Source organism: Schistocerca gregaria, chromosome 2, assembly GCF_023897955.1.
Source record: "Schistocerca gregaria isolate iqSchGreg1 chromosome 2, iqSchGreg1.2, whole genome shotgun sequence".
NCBI lineage: Eukaryota > Metazoa > Arthropoda > Insecta > Orthoptera > Acrididae > Schistocerca > Schistocerca gregaria.
The window spans coordinates 540535943-540553478 of NC_064921.1; the positions used below are offsets into that span (position 1 = coordinate 540535943).

At 39.9% G+C, this 17536-nt stretch overlaps 1 protein-coding gene across 2 annotated transcripts in view; it reads right to left on the reverse strand.

Annotated features, from left to right (window-relative positions):
* Positions 1-17536, reverse strand: part of LOC126331298 (uncharacterized) — a 120591-nt gene that overhangs the window by 52731 nt on the left and 50324 nt on the right. For both annotated transcript variants that reach the window (XM_049996460.1, XM_049996459.1), the window contains exons 2-3: positions 17180-17481; positions 1282-1518 (exon numbers count right to left, since the gene is read on the reverse strand). In XM_049996460.1, coding sequence (XP_049852417.1) covers positions 1282-1518; positions 17180-17481 — 539 coding nt within the window. The remainder of the gene's footprint in view (positions 1-1281; positions 1519-17179; positions 17482-17536) is intronic.

Consider the following 17536-nt stretch of genomic DNA (forward strand, 5'->3'; position numbering starts at 1 on the left):
ATGTGGTATTAGAAAGCTCTGATCCTCAAGGAAGGTGTGGGTAAGAAGTGCCAGATGTCTACATAATCCCCATTAATGAAGTTGTCTAAGGATGTTATACCTCCATGAGCTGTCTGTATGCATTTTCAAGACTAGTGGTTATGGCATAAGAAGGAATCCCGTATCACTTTCTCCAGTAGGATTAAGTTGTCAAGGGCGCAATGCTAGGGCACAAAACTGCACAGTGAGTGCGACAGGTGACATCGAGGAGTCGTACGAGGCAGCAGTTGACCATGCACTAAGGAAACTTACCCACAAAATTAGTGAGGGCTACACATAAGTAAGTATTAGGATCGGTATGACCCCTGCCTGGTTTCTGCAATGGAGTTACTATTGCCTCCTCCTAAGTAATGGGATACTATCCATCAAACCCGTTCTGGCTGATACAAGGTAGGAGTTTGCCTTTGGCTCCATGGCAGATGCTGGAGCATGGCATAATGAATCTGATCCCATGCTGGACCAGTGTTTCTGGCCACAGACAGACCTGATTCCAATTACCACATGGAGAATGGACAATTGTAGGTCACCTCACTACACAAGAAGACGGAAAACCTGGAGTGCAGGGGTTTGTCTGGATAAAGTAGTGACTATAAAAAAGTGTTCAGCTAAAACCTGAGCCATGTCTTCAGTCATGTCCCCAAAGGCCCCATTTCTCCACAAGCCCGAAAGCGGAGGTGTACTGTCCTCAGTTGACATCTGCCTTATTGAGTCCCAAACTTGCACAGTGGAAGTGGACTCATAAATGGAAGTTGCAGATTCCTTCCAGGAGTTCCACTTCATTTCTTTTTTATCACGTGTCTCACATCCCAGATGGCACAAACGTTTTCTGTAGATGCATAAAGTTTGAATTTCCGCAAAGCTGCATGCCTGTTTCTAATTGCTGAGTAATATTCATCATTTCACCAAGCAACAGGTTGGTGTCAGAGGTTGTTGCTAGACTGGTGAATGGATAAATTGTTGATGTTTTTGCCACAACATAAATTTTACTTTACACGAAAACAAAACATTAATATTGGTTGACGTACCTCCTATCAAGCTATATGATAATTCCTGTAGCTGTTTCCATCCCCTATAAGGAAGTTTCCCTATATTACCAACTATCTACCAGGATCAGCAAGGGAAAGCTTTCCAAAGATGTGTGTCCATTGAATGGATCACTAGCAGTGAAATTTGAATGGGAAAATCTGTGGTAACCATGTTACAAGACTATGTTAAACTACTGTGTTTTAGTCAATTACGTACAAAGGAATCTTCTAACACTTCACGTCTGTACTGTTGCAGCTGTTTGAGGTATGACTGGTGTCTAGCATTTAGTATATTTTTTGCAATTTGCACTCTCTTCTTTGCTAGCTGCAACAGCTGTAAAGATGTTGTTGGTCGAAGGACTGATGTACTGGAAGCAGAAAAACCCAGACTGTGTTTTCGTATGTTGACTCCCAATCCATTTCGCCACCCCATACGCTGCACAAAAGTTGGTTTCTAAAACAAAAATAATGACAGTGAGTACACTATGCACTGCAATTTATGAAATATTGGCTTTGCATATGTTTACTATAATCTGAAATTCACTGCATTGCAATTGAGATACAGAAGCTTAGTGTAAACTAGTCAGTATTTGAATACCACAAATCCAAAAAGCTTATCAATTTTAGAAAATATTTACGGAAACCCTTAGAACTAGTCAGTGCAACATGTGTCTCAAGATAGAAGCAAGGAATAATGTTGAAAACTAGATATGAGCTAATGTAATATGTTTAAAAAATATGCATTCGGAATAACTCGCATCCACACAAAATTACAATGGTCATACAGAAATTAAATATTATTATTTGAAGGAAAAAAAACCATAATTACAGAAAAAGGTTAATCTGTGGACCACCACAATGCCTGCACTGATCATTTCACACCTCTTGTTTTGAAGGGCCCATCACAGCTTATGCAGAGTTTCATGGTAATGATAAACATTCATTTTTTCGCCTCTGGGGATGGGGTCAATGACCAGAATGCCCTACCTGTCCTAAATCACTGTGCAAGTCCCTTTTTGCACTGACACAGTCTTTTAGAACTTTGCCTGGAGCGGTGAGGGCTGTGGCTAGGTAGACCATTCCTCCTGAAATCCCTTAGCTTCAAGAGCACATATTTGTCACTAATTCTTCATTGATTGAAACCATTTACATGAAACACTTGTAAAACTATATGATGATAGCTATCAAACTTTTTAGTTTATTTGCATCCATTCTCTGGTTCTGAATGCAATCATCTTCTACCTGAAAAACTGAAATTTTGCTATAAATGCAAATTCTGCCTCAAAATGGGGATACAAAAAATTACCTAATAAGATACTATTTCATAGCAAATTGTTCCAGATGAAATATTTTAACAGAGCCAGTTTGAAATAGCTTTATTTTCTGCTCATAAATATATTTAAAATCCAAGTAATTTTCAGTTACTGGCATTGCACATCATCCGATGAAGCCCAGTTTGAAAAGGTAACTTGGGTAAGACAGTGTTTGCAGGATACGAAGTGCACAAACGCAACAACATGTAAGTGCAACCAATGCTCTGGTACCACACCAATTGCGGGATCTGCATAACATATACACTGTATAATGCAAAGCAGTACTCTGCAGTGGAATATAGGATCTTAGAACAAAGAAACAAGTATCTTTGTCTGCTAGCTAAAGCCAAAGAGTTGGTGTCAAGTGGATGCATTTGGCACAGCTGTTTTAGGAAGTAGCTGTTTTGAACTGCAATTTAGTCAAACTATGCAATGTATGTGATGGTTCTTTACCACGATATCAGGTGGCAAAGTAGAGACTGATCAGGAGGTACGACTTCCTATTTTTCAATCTTGCTCATCTTGTTATTTCACCACACTCGCCAGCTTCTTCTGACCAAACTACATTTCACAAAGTGCTGCAGTTACTGCTGGAAGTGAAGAGTACAAATCCAACAGCCAATTCTTGAAATAAATACGAGGCTTCTCAGAAACAATTTATCATATATTGTACTCTTGTTTGAAATGACCAAGAATTACAAATTTGCTTCAATCACAATTACACTGATAAGGAGTAATTTGAAAAATGGCTGGTCTTATTTAAAAGATTCCAACTGACTGAGCCTATAACAAGTTTTCTCTTGTTCCCATGATGTCATAGGCACTATCATGATCGCTCTTCCTCTTTGACTCGCACAATATCTCCGAGGCAGGACCCGATGGCACAGAATAAACTACCCAACCAGCAGATACTGTGCATGTTGCACAATGTTCAGCATTGTTCCAGCTTGCATATATGCTGTGTTTGCCCATTTCATAATACATGTGCATAAATGAAACATACAGCCAAAGAGTAGGTTATTCTAATTCATTGTCAAAATAAACTTGATAGTGGAGATCACCATTTATCCTTCTGAAAAATGCTTCTGCAACACATCATTTCACTGAAGTTATATGTTACACTACAGATTTCTCCCCTTAGATGAATGATGATGTCACTGCTGTGAAACACCAATCAAACCATAAATACTCAAAAACTAGTTTTATTTTTTATTTATTTATTTAACCTGGCAAGATTAGGGCCATCAGGCCCTCTCTTACATCTAACCAGGCATTCTACTTATTTTACATTCATATGTTTTAGTAGGCATGTTAAACTACATCTAATACAAAAAGTGAGATAAACAATTAGAAAGGTACACCTTGAAAAATACATTATTGAAGAGAAAGATTTTAGATAGGAGTGCTGGCAGCAGGGAGTATGAGGGAGACTCATGGTGAAGGGAGGAGAAGAATAGAGAGACATGATGAAACATAATTAAGGAAAATATAAAGGAAAAGAGAACTGCGTGGCTAATAGAGATAGATGAAGAGGAAGGCATCTCAGGAGCAAGATAGGAGACGCTAGCTTTGCTATTTGACAGATGAGAGGATTGGCCTTGCACATTAATTTTTATCTACAAGTATCAAATATCTTCTGTCTATTTGATGTGCAATAAATATTCTTTATTATATTTGATAACTGTGAAATGTCACACACAATACATTGTAAACTATCAATCACAGGCATGTACTTACCTCCACTTTGACTACTTTTTTTTATTTTTTAACAGTACTGCCTCATCCTCATTCTTTTAATATGGATATGGGAGCTTAGATACGCAATATTTATTACCCCTATTGCATCTAATCAAATATAATGCTTCCATAAATCAGGCTTTTCTAGCCATGCTCTTAACACTTTGAAAAAGCACTGGATGTGTGGTGCACCATGGGTAAGGAAACCTAGAGTCCTTTAGGAAGAGTACATGAAACTCTCCAAAACTTCTAGAGCGATACTGGGATATTGTCCTGTGTAGGTGTTACATCTCTTGTTATGAGGCCAGTTTCCTCACCAAACACCTTCAGCAATCAGACTGCCACTGAACCAGAGGAGTTACATGTTTTGAACAATTAACAAGCAGTTGTTGTTGGGCATTCTATAATCAGATAGCTATCTCTACAATAATGAAGAATAGCATGCAAAACTCTGACTACTGTCTCTTTCTTCTGTTATCTTTAGATTAGGATATGGAACATATCAAGAAACCCATGTAAATTCCACATCTTTGCTACTTTGGAGAAGTTTTGAAACTGACAGTACTAACTGATGTCAAGACACACCTCTTTCCACAGAAATATTATTCTCAAATAATATTTTAATTTTCCACAGTTACAGTGTTCCTACTTGTGTTTTTTCTTTTTCTCTCATGTAAAGGTCACCTCTTTCTTCTAGGCCCATCTCTTTCCAACACCATACTTTCATACAGATTAGGGTACAATATCCTACTAATAGCATTTACAAATCTACCTTATCAATTTTACACATATCGAGGTAACTTACTTGTACCATAGCCCATATTCATGCCTGGATTTCAATCTGTCTTGTGAGATATGTTTTACTCCTCTTTACCTACTCATTCACTACTGTTACTCTGAATGCCCTCTTATTACATGGCTCAACAATCGTATGTGGTTACAACGGCTGTCTGCAAGGCCTTGCCTTGTGGCCAAAAGCTCAAATGTATAGCAGTCTTTTAGCTGTGTTTTCTGCAACTCTGTCTCTTCCATATGCGGAGTACCAATATATCCTTTCTATAATTGATGGTATCTATGTTATAGAGGTTTTTTTTTTCAACTTGAAGAATCTACTAAGAAAACAGCCTTAAGATGTGGAGTCACTATAATTTTGTAAGTACCTTCATAATGATGGAAAAACTTGCTTGTTTCTTTCTTTAATTGTGAACTGTGATTAAAGACTTTTGTGGTATCATCCAGAGATCTTGGCGCAACACTAAAGACGGTAATGCCAATTCATACCTCAGGCATTACCGAGAGCTCACTGCAATCCATAACAACCAATGGGAGGCACAGCAGAAGAGAATGCCTCCCTCCCAGCAAAGCAAAAGCCTCATGCTGAGGTCAGTCTAGTTCGAGTGTGCAAGAGCTCACTCCAGTTCATCCCCTCATCTGAGGGAGTCAACATCACAGTATACAACTAATGAGTTGTTAAAGTTTCTTATGAATATGCACTTTGGTAAATGTTGAACATAATACCTCAAGAAAACAGTTTGTTACTCTGTGCACCAAATGATGCTTTCACAGTCATTAGCAGTTTTAAATTATCAAGAAACCCCTCTGACAAAGACTTGTGTCGAAGTTAAATAAACCTTTTATTCATTTATTAAAATTATTTAATTTTATAGATGAAAAATCTACTCACCAAATGGTCGCAGAACACGCACATAAAAGACTGTTGTGATTGGTAAGCTCTCTGAGCCAGTGGCCTCTTCTTCAGGCAGAAGGGTTGAAGGGAAAGGAAGATGGGTGAAGAAAAAGGACTGTAGAGGAACAGGGGTGGATTTTGGGAAAGTCACCCAGAACCGTGGGTCAGGGGATACTTACTATATGTGATGAGAAGGGAAGACTGAGTGTTGGGGACTGCATCGGATGAGATTTGAAAACCTGAGAGCTTAAAGGTGGAAGACAGGGTAATATGCAAGACAGGGATTACTACTAAAACATTTTTCACAAGTTAATAATAGTGAGAAGCTAAGTGCATTGTACACAACAGAGGAGGGAAAAGGAGGTGGAAAATAAATGGGAAAGTCAATGAAAGATGCAGAAAACTAAAACGGAGTGAAGCAAAGATATGTTACAGAGAAGAAAAGCTGAGACGGAAGAAATTATCATACATTAAAGACAGGTGGGTGGCGAGAACCAAGGACATGTTGTGGTGCTAGTTCCCATCTGCAGAGTTCTGAGAAACTCTTGTCTGGGGGAAGAATCCACATGATGCATATGGTGAAACAGGTGTCGAGGTCACAAATGTCATGTTGTAGAGCATGCTCTGCAACAGGATGTTGCAAGTTGCCAGTATATACTCTCTGCCTATGCCCAGTCATCTTAATTGATAAATTGGTGGTATCTGACATGTCGTTTCACAGATGACTCTCCCTTTGATAATATATGTTTTGCCAGTTACACGGCTAGGTAGGAGGGTGCATAGGGCAAGTCTTGCAGTGGGCACGGTCATGAGATAGGAGCCATAAGGTAGGGAGATGGGTGCAGAAAGAGTATATGGTCTGACAAGAATACTGCAGAGACTGGGAGGGCAACAGAAAGCTAGTCTACGTGTGGTGAGCAAAATTTTTGACAGAATGGATCTCATTTCAAGGCATGATTTTAGGAAGTCATGGCCCTGTCAAAGTAGCTGATTAACACATTCCAGACCAGGATAATACTGAGTCGCCAATGGTGTGCTCCAAAGCTGTTTTGTGGAGGGATCAGCAGTACCAGGATTGGAAGTGATGGCCTGGGAAATCTGCTTTTTAACTAGGCAGGTGGGGTAATTATGAGCAGTGAAGGCTGACGTGAGAATGGTGATGTATTGCTGTAAAGAGTCTGCATCTGAACAAATATGTTTGCCTCGGAAGCCACGGCTCTATGTCAGGGAATGTGTGGCATGGAAAGGATGGCAACTGTCAAAATGTAGGTACTTTTGTTTGTTGGTAGGTTCAATGTGAACAGAAGTGTGTAGCTGGCCTTCAGAATAGGAACATGTGAAATTTAACTGAGAGAAGGTATTAAGAGATTCCAGGAATTTTATCAGGCCAGCCTCACCATGAGTCCATATGGTAAAAATGTCATCAATGTACCTAAACCAAACCAGGGGCTGAAGACTTGTGGATCTCAGGAAAGCCCCTTCCAATCAACCCATGAAAGGTTGGCATAGGAAGGAGCCACCCTGGTTCCCATGGCCGTACCCCTGATCTGTTTCTGTGTCTGCCCCTTAAAGGTGAAGTAGTTGTTGGCAGTATAAAGCTGATTAAGGTGAGTAGGAGGGATGTCACAGGTTTGGAATCAGGTGGGCACTGACTAAGAAATGTTCTGCAGCAGACAGACAATGTATGTAGGGGATGTTGGTATAGAGGGAGGCGACAATGGTGACAAGCAAGGTATGTGGTGGGACTGGGATGGGCACGGATTTCAGACGATCTAGGGCAGTTGGTATCTTTGATGTAGGAATAGAGTTTTTGTGCTATGGGTTGCAGGTGTTGATAAACTAAGGCAGATATACGTTCAGTGAGTGCTTTGAATCCAGCAACTATAGGACGGCCATAATGACTGGGTTTGTGGATCTTAGGAAGAAGGTAAGTGGTGGGGGTGCATGGTTTGGGTGGGGTGAGAAGTTCTATGGATTGAGGTGGTAGTACTCGTGAAGGGAATGAGGTGTTAAGGAGGGCCTGGAGGTCAGTTTGAATCACATGGATGGGATCTTTATGGCAGACACTGTATGTAGAGGTGTCAGACAGCTTGTGTAGACCTTCACAAACATACCCCTTTCGGTCAAGTACTACAGTTTAGATCCTTTGTCTGCTGGAAGTATAATGATGGAGTCATCAACTTTTAGAAAATGTAGATCCTGGAGTTCTGCAGAGAACAAGTTAGGGTCATGTTGTAGGAACCTGAGGAAGGGTTGTGAGGCAATGCTCGATGTGAGGAATTCTTGGAAGGGATGATTTTGAGGTAGTGATGGTAGATCAAGTTGGGATCGTGGTCTGAACTGTTCAAGGCAGGGTTCAATGTCAGGTTTGCAGTTTGAAAGGTTTTGGGGTTGGATTGTAAAGTGATATTTCCAATGGATATTATGTATGAAGGAATGGAGGTTCTTCACTAAAGCAGCATGATCAAATGCAGGTTTAGGGCTGAAAGTGAGGTCCTTAGATAATACAGATAATTCAGGAGAGGAGAGTGCTTTAGATGAGAGGTTAAGGACACTGTTCTGTTGTGACTAGTCCTTGGGATAATGTGTTCACGAAAGCAGCACAATTAAATGCTCGTTTAGGGCTAAAAATGAGTCCCTTTGAAAGTACAGATAATCCAGGGGGTGAGAGTGCTTTAGACAACAGGTTGAGAACACTGTACTAATGTGACTGGTTTTTGTGCTAGTGTGTTGTTATTGGTCTGGAAGGTGGTGGAAAATGCTGAAGGATGTTCAGGAGATTGGCCCAAGATTTTTGTCACCCACTTGGCCTTAATTTCTGTTAATTTATTTTGTCTCTTCAGTTCGTCACAGCAGCTAATCCTTTATTCACACCCTCTTAATTTTTTTTTTTTTTTTGCATTTTTCATTTCTCTATTTTTTGCCGTCTCCCTCCCGCCTCTAATGCACTTAGCTTTTTGCTCTTATTAAATTGTGCTTTATGTTCTAGCAGTTCTCTCTGTCTTTCATATTACCTTATCTTCCACTATTAATGTCTCGGCTTTTATAATCGTGTCTGATGCACCCTTCAACAATCAGTCTTTCCTTCTCATCTTGTCTGGTATGTCTCCTGACCTGGGGTTCTGGGTGACTTTTCTGAACTCTACCCATTTCCCTAAACCTCACCAGCCCTTTTCCTTCACGCCTCTTCCTCCTCCTTCAACCTTCCTGCCAGGAGGAGGAGTCACTGGCTCCGAAAGCTAGCAAATTTTAATACCTCTTACACGTGTGTGTTCTTGTGCTGCCACCTGGTGAGTAGACTTTTTATCTATTCAATTACTTATATTTTTTAAATGTATTTTGTTGGTATATTAACCTGTGTGGCCATCACTCCTTCTCATGTAACCCTCTCATCAATCTGTGTTCAAACTATCATCTGTTTTCTACCTTATGTGCTAGTTCGCATGTTTAATTATCTGTACCAGCTAAATTAGCCAACATCTGGCCCCTAAATCTTTTCAAGTAGTGATTTCCATGAACATAGGTGGGTTCATTGTTCTTTACATAATTGTTTCATGTTATTGTACCTCCCCCTTTTTTTTATTGCCAGACTGTTGTGACTGACTTTTACCACCATCGGCAATTTTAAGTAACATTCCAAACAAGATAGATTAAATGTTCTCCAATGGCTTTCTGTTACTGTTAGTACAGTTTTGAAAATTTTGCATCTTCTCAAGACTTCCCCAATCATTTTTTTTTTGAGTATCATAATAGGGCACTTTTCTGTTGAGATATTCTCACCTGTTCATTAGCTCTCTTTAGCCCTTGTCTGTTTTCACAATTTTTATATGAATTTTTCCAATTTTTGCACTCTTTTTCCTTGCTTTCTTCTGTTTTTCTATGCTCTGCTTCTCTTCGTTGCCGCTCCCACCATCTCTAACACTCCAAACCAACCTTCCTCACAATGATGAATCCCATCACATATTATATCCATTTCTTTTGAAAACATGCATTTCCACTATTGAAACTAAGGTCCCACATTCTGTTTCTTGAAACCTGCTTGTCCCTTGGAGTGACTCCCTAAGGCCTAACATTAAAAGTCCCCATTCTCTGATGTAATCCTACTCTACACCAGCCTCTTTTACAATTTCAAATACAGCAGTCTTTTGCACTTATCCTGCTAATTGTGACCTATATGCCTCATCTACCAATTTCCGCTCCATCAGACTTCTCTCCTTTCAAAAAATCCTGCAGTGATCTGCCTGTCATGTTCCCTTATATGGTCTCATCCACTACGCCAATTTCAGACTGCAACAAATGCCAGACTTCACCTCAAAAAGCTATCCCACTTTCTGCTAAACTACCTCAACTGTGGTGCTTCCCTTTTTGCTCCTCTGCAGCTTCCTAAACATTCAAATCGTCATCCACCACTCCTCTCCTACAAGCCAAGCTTGGCCTTCACCACTGTCTCCCAGACCAATAACTGATGCAGTGTTCTCAACTTCTCGTCTAAAGCACTCACCACTTGAATTATCTGCACTACCCATGGGTCTCATTTTCAGTCCTAAACATCCATGTAATTGTGCTGTGTGAAGGACCTACTTTCCTTCACAAGTAATGACAACTGGAAATATCATTTGTGGCCAAATCCTAAACCATTCCAATAGCAATTCTGGCACTGAACCCTACCTTTAACAGTTCCAACCACAGTCCCAACTTCATCCACCACCACTACCTCAAAATCATCCCTTCCAAGAATTCCTCACATCCAGCATTGCTTCATGACCCTAATCCATCCTCTGCACAACTCAAGGCTCTTTGTTCCCTAAAAACTAATGGCTCCATCATTACCATCACAGCAGACAAGTGGTCTACCACTATGGCACTTGAGCAACAGGAGTAGATCTATGCCAGCTGTCTGGCACCTCTACATACAGCACCTGCCATCAAGACCCCATCCTCGTGTTTCAAATGACCTGCAGTACCTCCTTAAAACCTCAGAGTCCTCACAAGGACTAACACCCCAGACGATAGACCCCCCCACCCCTTTTACCTTCTTCCTAAGGCCCACAGGCACAATCATCCTGGCCATCCCATAGTTGCTGGCTTTAAAGTAACCACCAAACTTATATCTGCCATAATCGATCAACACTTGCAACCCATAGTTCAAGGACTTCCCATCTATATCAAAAACACCAATCATTTCCTAGATCACCTGAAATCTGTGTCCATCCCACTCCCACTACACGACTTGATTGTCACCAGTGATGCCACATTTCTCTGTACCATGTACATGGTCTGTCTGCTGCTGAACATTACCTCAGACAGCACTCACCTCACTCTAAACCTATGACATCCTTCCTGCTCATCATAATCTGGTTTATACTTACCAGCAACTGCTTCACCTTTGAGGGGCAAACATACAAACAGATCAGAGGTACAGCCATGGGAACCAGGATGGCTCCTCCCTACACCAACCTTTCATAGGTCACTTGGAGGGGCTTTCCTGGTATCCATAAGCTTTCAGCCCTTGGTTTGTTTTAAATCAATTGATTGACATCTTTGCCACATGGACTCATGGTGAGGCTGACCTTTTAAAATTCCTCGAATCTTTAAATATATTCACCCAATTAAATTTCACATGGTCCTATTCCAAATCCCATGCTACTTTCCTTGACACTGGTCTCATCTTTACCGTAGGTCAGCTTCTGTTCACATTAAACCTACTAACGAAGAACAGTACTTACATTTTGACAGTTGCCATCGTGTCCATGTCAAACGTTCCCTTCATACAGCCTTGGAATTCAAGGCAAAAGTATTTGTTCAGATGTAGACACTTTACTGCACAACACAGCCATTCTCACCTCAGTCTTCTCCGTACATAATTACGCCACCAGCCTAGTTCAAAAGCAGATTTCCTGGGCCATCACATCCAATCTGGGCACTGCTGACCCCCGCCCCCCCCCCCCCCCCCCCCAAAAAAAACCCTTTTGAGTACACCTGTATTAATCAGATACTTCAACAAGGCTATGACTTCCTAAAATCATGCTCTGAAATGAGGTCCATTCTGTCATAGAATCTACCAACCATATACCAGCTGTTACGGAAACACTGTGCTGCCTTTTATATCAGCATGACTTCCATCAAGGCATCAATTAGGACAAAAGGGCGTAGACCGAATTTGCATGCTGGCATTGCACAATATTGTGTTGCAGAGCATGCTCTACAACATGACAGTCGTGACCTTGGTGCCTGTTTCACCACACATGCTATCTGGATTCTTCCCCAGATATCACTTTCTCAGAACTCCGTAGGTGGTAACTGGTGCTCCAACATGTCCTCGGTCCTTGCCTCACACCTGCTTTTCTCTTAGGCAATGGAGACACAGAACCACAGGAGCCCAAAGCAAAGGAACAAAGTTTTGAGAAAAATTGATGTCTGTGAAAATTAACCATTGAAAACAAAAATAAAAGCAACACGATCTCTAAATATATAAGAAACACAGCTCTGCCCTTTGGTGGAGAAAAAAAAAAGAGTCACAACTTATTAATATCATTTTTACTTCTCTACCTAGATTCCTAGAATAATATAATTGTCATAGCATACTCTTCCATATACCAAAATGTCCGTACCCCGAATCATATCCTCTACTACTATTCAGTACACACAGTCTCCAAAATAATTTATCCACTCTGAAGAACCAGTTCTTTTTATCCTCCACTAACATCTTCTGTCCACAAATTTATTACTTTTTCCCAAATATTGATCAGTTTTCAGCCCATCTTTTATTTTCTGCAGTTTGCTAACAATACACAGTGACACAAATTCATCTTAACACTATTCTTCTTCTCCAACAATAAACAAATAACTGTGTAGATAATGCCACTGACTCAGGTAAGTAAATAAATTCATAATATCTTAACCCACATTGAAAATTAAATCAAAATGTTTCCACTTCAGATACAGATTTTCAAGAGGCACACAACATGAGGCATGCCCTATGGTATCCTCAGCATGAAATAACTGAACTGGCTCTGGGATTTGAGCAATATACACATCCTAAATTTAGGCTTCTAACTCTTTCACCAAACAGTACACTTCTTCCTCTTCAGCACCAAGCACCTAGATAAAGTAGCATGCCTAAAATTACACAGCATATATTGCTTATAAACCTTACTGCTTCCACGGATAAGAAGAAGTGTAACAGCTTAAGTAATACACTTTCATGGAATAATGCTCCATTCAAATAAATATTCTCCTTCAAATACTTCTTTTTTTAAAAAAAGACGCACTCAATGTGCTTTGGTACATCCGCTCATATCCCATTCTCCAATAAACCTGTGCTTAAGGCTTTAATCTTCTTCAGCATACTCATTACAGTTAAAGTACCTTTCAAAGCTAGGTTTCCATCCACAGGGTACTTCAGTACACTTTCAGGAACACACAAATATTTGCTTGAAATCTACTTCTTAAGAATTTGTTGTCATAAACTTCTGTCATTAGGGCACCAATAGCTTCTTCCAATCCTCCCTCACTATCTGTGCCAGTGTATCTTAGCTTAATTATGTACCTCCTCGAGTTTCCTTAGCTGAAGTCAACTCATCCCAAATTTTTGGTAGTTCACTCTCTGTTCTACCTGTTTCTGCATCAGAATGAGCTGCATCTACAGACAGTTCACTCTTATGCCTTACTTTATTACAGACTATGTCAATTACTGGCACCTCCAAACTAACAAGTATGGAGCCTGAAATTGTGGCCACATGTGAATCTTTGCTTTATGCCAACACTTTCAACATTACTTGATTGCCTGAGATTTGTACATGTATTGTGTTAAATCCCTGCCCAGTTAATTCTTTTAATTGTTTCAGTTCCTTGTTCGCATCTCTAAATTGCTCATTCACTTCATTTTGAACTAAACTGCAATGTTCCAAATTTAGCTCCTCAGTAAGGTAGAACGTTTTGTCTGTAACTGCAATATGTTACTGTGGATCTCTCGTTCCTAACATGGCTCACTGATAGGCTGTTTGAGTTTGGCATTTGTGCAAGTTTCTTGTTTGTTTTTTTATCTCATGTTTTAATTTGGTTTTAGTGTTGTCTCCTGTCACATTTATTGCTTCTGTACTAGCAGTTAGCTCCTTGTGTACTTAAATGTTCTAAACCACATAGGCACATACACAACCATTTTTCTTGTTGCCACAGACAAACATCATCTACAATAAAACATTTATTTACCTTGGCTTAATATTGTAACAAAGCTAGGTATGATGCTGTAGTACAGCCACAAACGCTGGTTGCAAAATCGCTTGCAGTATGCCTGCCCCCCCCCCCCCCCCCCCCCAAACACAAACACCACCCCCAAAAATCTTTTGGAAACTAATCAACTCACATTTTATACAGTTCATAAGAATCTAGCCATGTGTAGATGCCAACTGGAAGCTGAATCCATTTGTAGGTTGTGCTGTGTCACAAAATGTGAGTGTGCTGTTGACACTGCTGCCATTACAGGCTGATGAGCTGCAACTGCAATCCACAACTGCTCTTTTAGATTGGTCGTGGGATTAATATGACATAAGCCTTCTTTAATCAATTGATATCTTCCATCTCGTGGACTAGTAATTTTCCTCTCTGTTGTAATTGTAGTTAAAAATTTTTCATCGACTACCCAAACGTCTTCAAAATTCTTCATTCTCAGTGTTAGTATCTGAGTCTAAATGGCAGTGTAATCTTTGCTCTTGATCTTCATTACTATAGACAACAGATATAAACTCCAGTAAATCTTTGTACTCAAAATTCAGCAATTCTCTTTAAAATTTCTGTTTACTGTTCTTTTTATTTACTATTCTTCATAACTTCTGTTTACTCCCGGCCATATTTGTTCTGGGTTGTTGTCACCAGTCACTACATGCGATGTTCTGCTGGCTTCTTACCGTGATATTGGGTAGCGAAGTAAAATTTGATGGGGAGCTATGACTTTCTATTTTTCTATCTTGTTCAGATTATTACTGCAGCAAACTTGCCAACCTTCCCTGATCAAACTTCGTTTATCGAAGTGCTGCAGTTACTGCTGGAAGTTAAGAGCACAAAACCAATATCCAATTCTCAAAATAAATACAAGGCTTCACATAAACAACATATCAATATGTAGTACTCTCATCTACAATGATCATGAGTTACAAATTTGCTTCTGTATTTGGAACATCACATTTATGTCAATAAGGACTAAGTCCAGAAATGGCTTGTTTTAGTCAACTGATTCCAACTGTATTTATAACAGGTTCTCTCTTGTCCGTGTGATGTCACAGGCATTTCCATGGTCACTCTTCCTACATAACTCACACCACATCTCTAAGGCAGGACCCAACAACATGGAATAAACCATTCAACCAGCAGGTACCGAGGATGTGGTACGATGTTCAGTGTCATTCTGGGTTGCACATACACAATATCCAGCCATTCGTAATACATGCACATCTATGAAACATGCATCCAAACAGTAGGTTATAATAATTCATTACGAAAATAAATTTTTTATAGTAGCAATTATCTATTTTTGGTTTGAAAAATGCCTGTGCAACAAACCTCTTCACCAAAGTTAGATGTTACTCTACAACATCTCATTTTTGATACTGCCAACCTTAGCAAGCAATTCCCTGGTAACTGTTACCAGGTGCTTTGTGTTGTGCATTACTTGATATTTTCTTATTTTTAATTGAGTGAAGAGACTAATCCTTGTCCATCACGGAGTCTGATCATGATCCTCACAATACCAGAAGGGACTGACAACGATCACTATGACCATGTTCCAGCTTTGCTTTCACAGAAATACATTACATTGTTGTAGGCTGGCTGCCCTGAGACTGGGAGGTGGGGCTTATTTCCAAGCATTGTTCCTCACCACCTCTGGCAATCTCAATGCTGCCTTTGCTCATGTTTGTTGCCAATTGCCAGTTTAAAATGTTTGTGTTCTGCACTATAGCGATCAGAAAAGAAAAAAAAAAACCTGTCAAAATATTGTGTCAGCATCTAAATTCTTCCCGACATGTGAGCCGAGTTATTTTTGGTTCTATCTCATCTGTAGCACTGGACAGTATGGGTTGCACGACTATGAGTGCCTACAAAAGGTTGACATTGATATTCTGCAGAGTTTGTAATTATCAAACTGGTTGGGAAAAGAAAAAAAAAAGTCAAAAAACGCCTCAACCAGAAAAGCATTCAGTTCACTGGCAGGAAAATGCTGTCATTTCTCATCTGATACAATCACTTGTTGAAAGCTTAAATAGAGCCGAAAGTAGAAAACTAGTGAACACGATTAAAAAAAACAAGCAAGCACTGTTGTTGTTTTTGTAAAAGCAAAATTTACAAAGCTCCACAATCACAAATTTTTTGGTAACAATCAATTTTAAAGCACTAAGGCTTTATCTTCAGACATCTAGTGTAACATCCTCTTAAATTTGTATGTCCCCCTCTTTCAAACAAAAAGAAAATTAGATATGAATTTTAAAAATATAAACGAAAACTATTTCACAAATAATTGCTTCATTTTCAGGTCCGTAGTGATCACGGTCTTGGGATTCCTCATGGCAAAAAAGTTTTCCCATTTGTTGTATTGGTCACTATATGATTCATAACATTCGGAATTTAGGTGTAGATGAATATTTCTATTCTTCTTTCATGGCGGTGGAAGGCAGTTCCAGACAACGAAGCTGAGGCAAAGTGTTTTGCTAGTTCTTCAATAATTATGGTGGGGTCAAACTGAGTTATGTTTAGTCACAAATGATATCACAGTAGAGGTGTGTCAGAGGATATGTTCACTTCTCCCTGGGAGGGAAGATCAGATTCGAAGAAACAATGAAGGTATGCCAATCGGTATTCTTTAAATTTCTGGATGAGGCGGATTGCAACAGGTATTAGTGTGACAGGGGAAGAACAATTTTAAAAAAGTGGCAGTGGTCACATAAATCATAGATTTTGTAATAACTAGGTATGTGAAAGAAATGAGCTACAGACTGACAGAGGGATGGCACAGTGGATGCTGTATGCTGGACTGAAATCAATAGGAGACCTGGGGTTTAAACAGACAGAGTGAAATTCGAAACATATTTGTTCCAGTAGATTGCCCCATTTGCGAGTTTTTTGAAATGTCTAGCAAATGGTTGTGGGCATTACGAGGGGCTACTGAGATAGGAAGAAAGGGCAGTGAGACGGAATAGGTGACGAGTGGTAACACTAAAGAGAGGATGTGAGAGGGAGTGAAGGCTGGAGCGGTATCGTTTTCATGGTTTCAAGAGTGGGAAAAAAAAATATAAGTATGCAGTCACTAACAATACATTGTTGCCTTTATAAAGAAGCAGACATGCACCATACAGATGTATTGCAGAATGAAAATTATTTTAACTAACCTGACTGCAAAATGAATAATTTTGACGCGGTAGACTTCTGCCTCGAGGTGGAACAAATGGTGCAGAAAGCAGCGATGGAGCTGGACTGTTACTTCTGTATGAGGCCTGGCTCCTGCTTCTTGATCGTGGGGGCAGATTATCAGTTAAATGCTGCTGTCGACCTCGTTCTAGACGCCACTGCTGGCCTCTATATGTGTTGCGACTGTGACTACGACTGCGGCTGCGGCCTCTCTGATCTTGTGTACATTTTCTGCTGCCATGCGGTTTAGGATGGCACAATCTGCTGGTACGGATTATGTCATCTGTTCAGGAAGATTATTAATGACTGTAAGTAAATTATTTAAATTACTTATACTA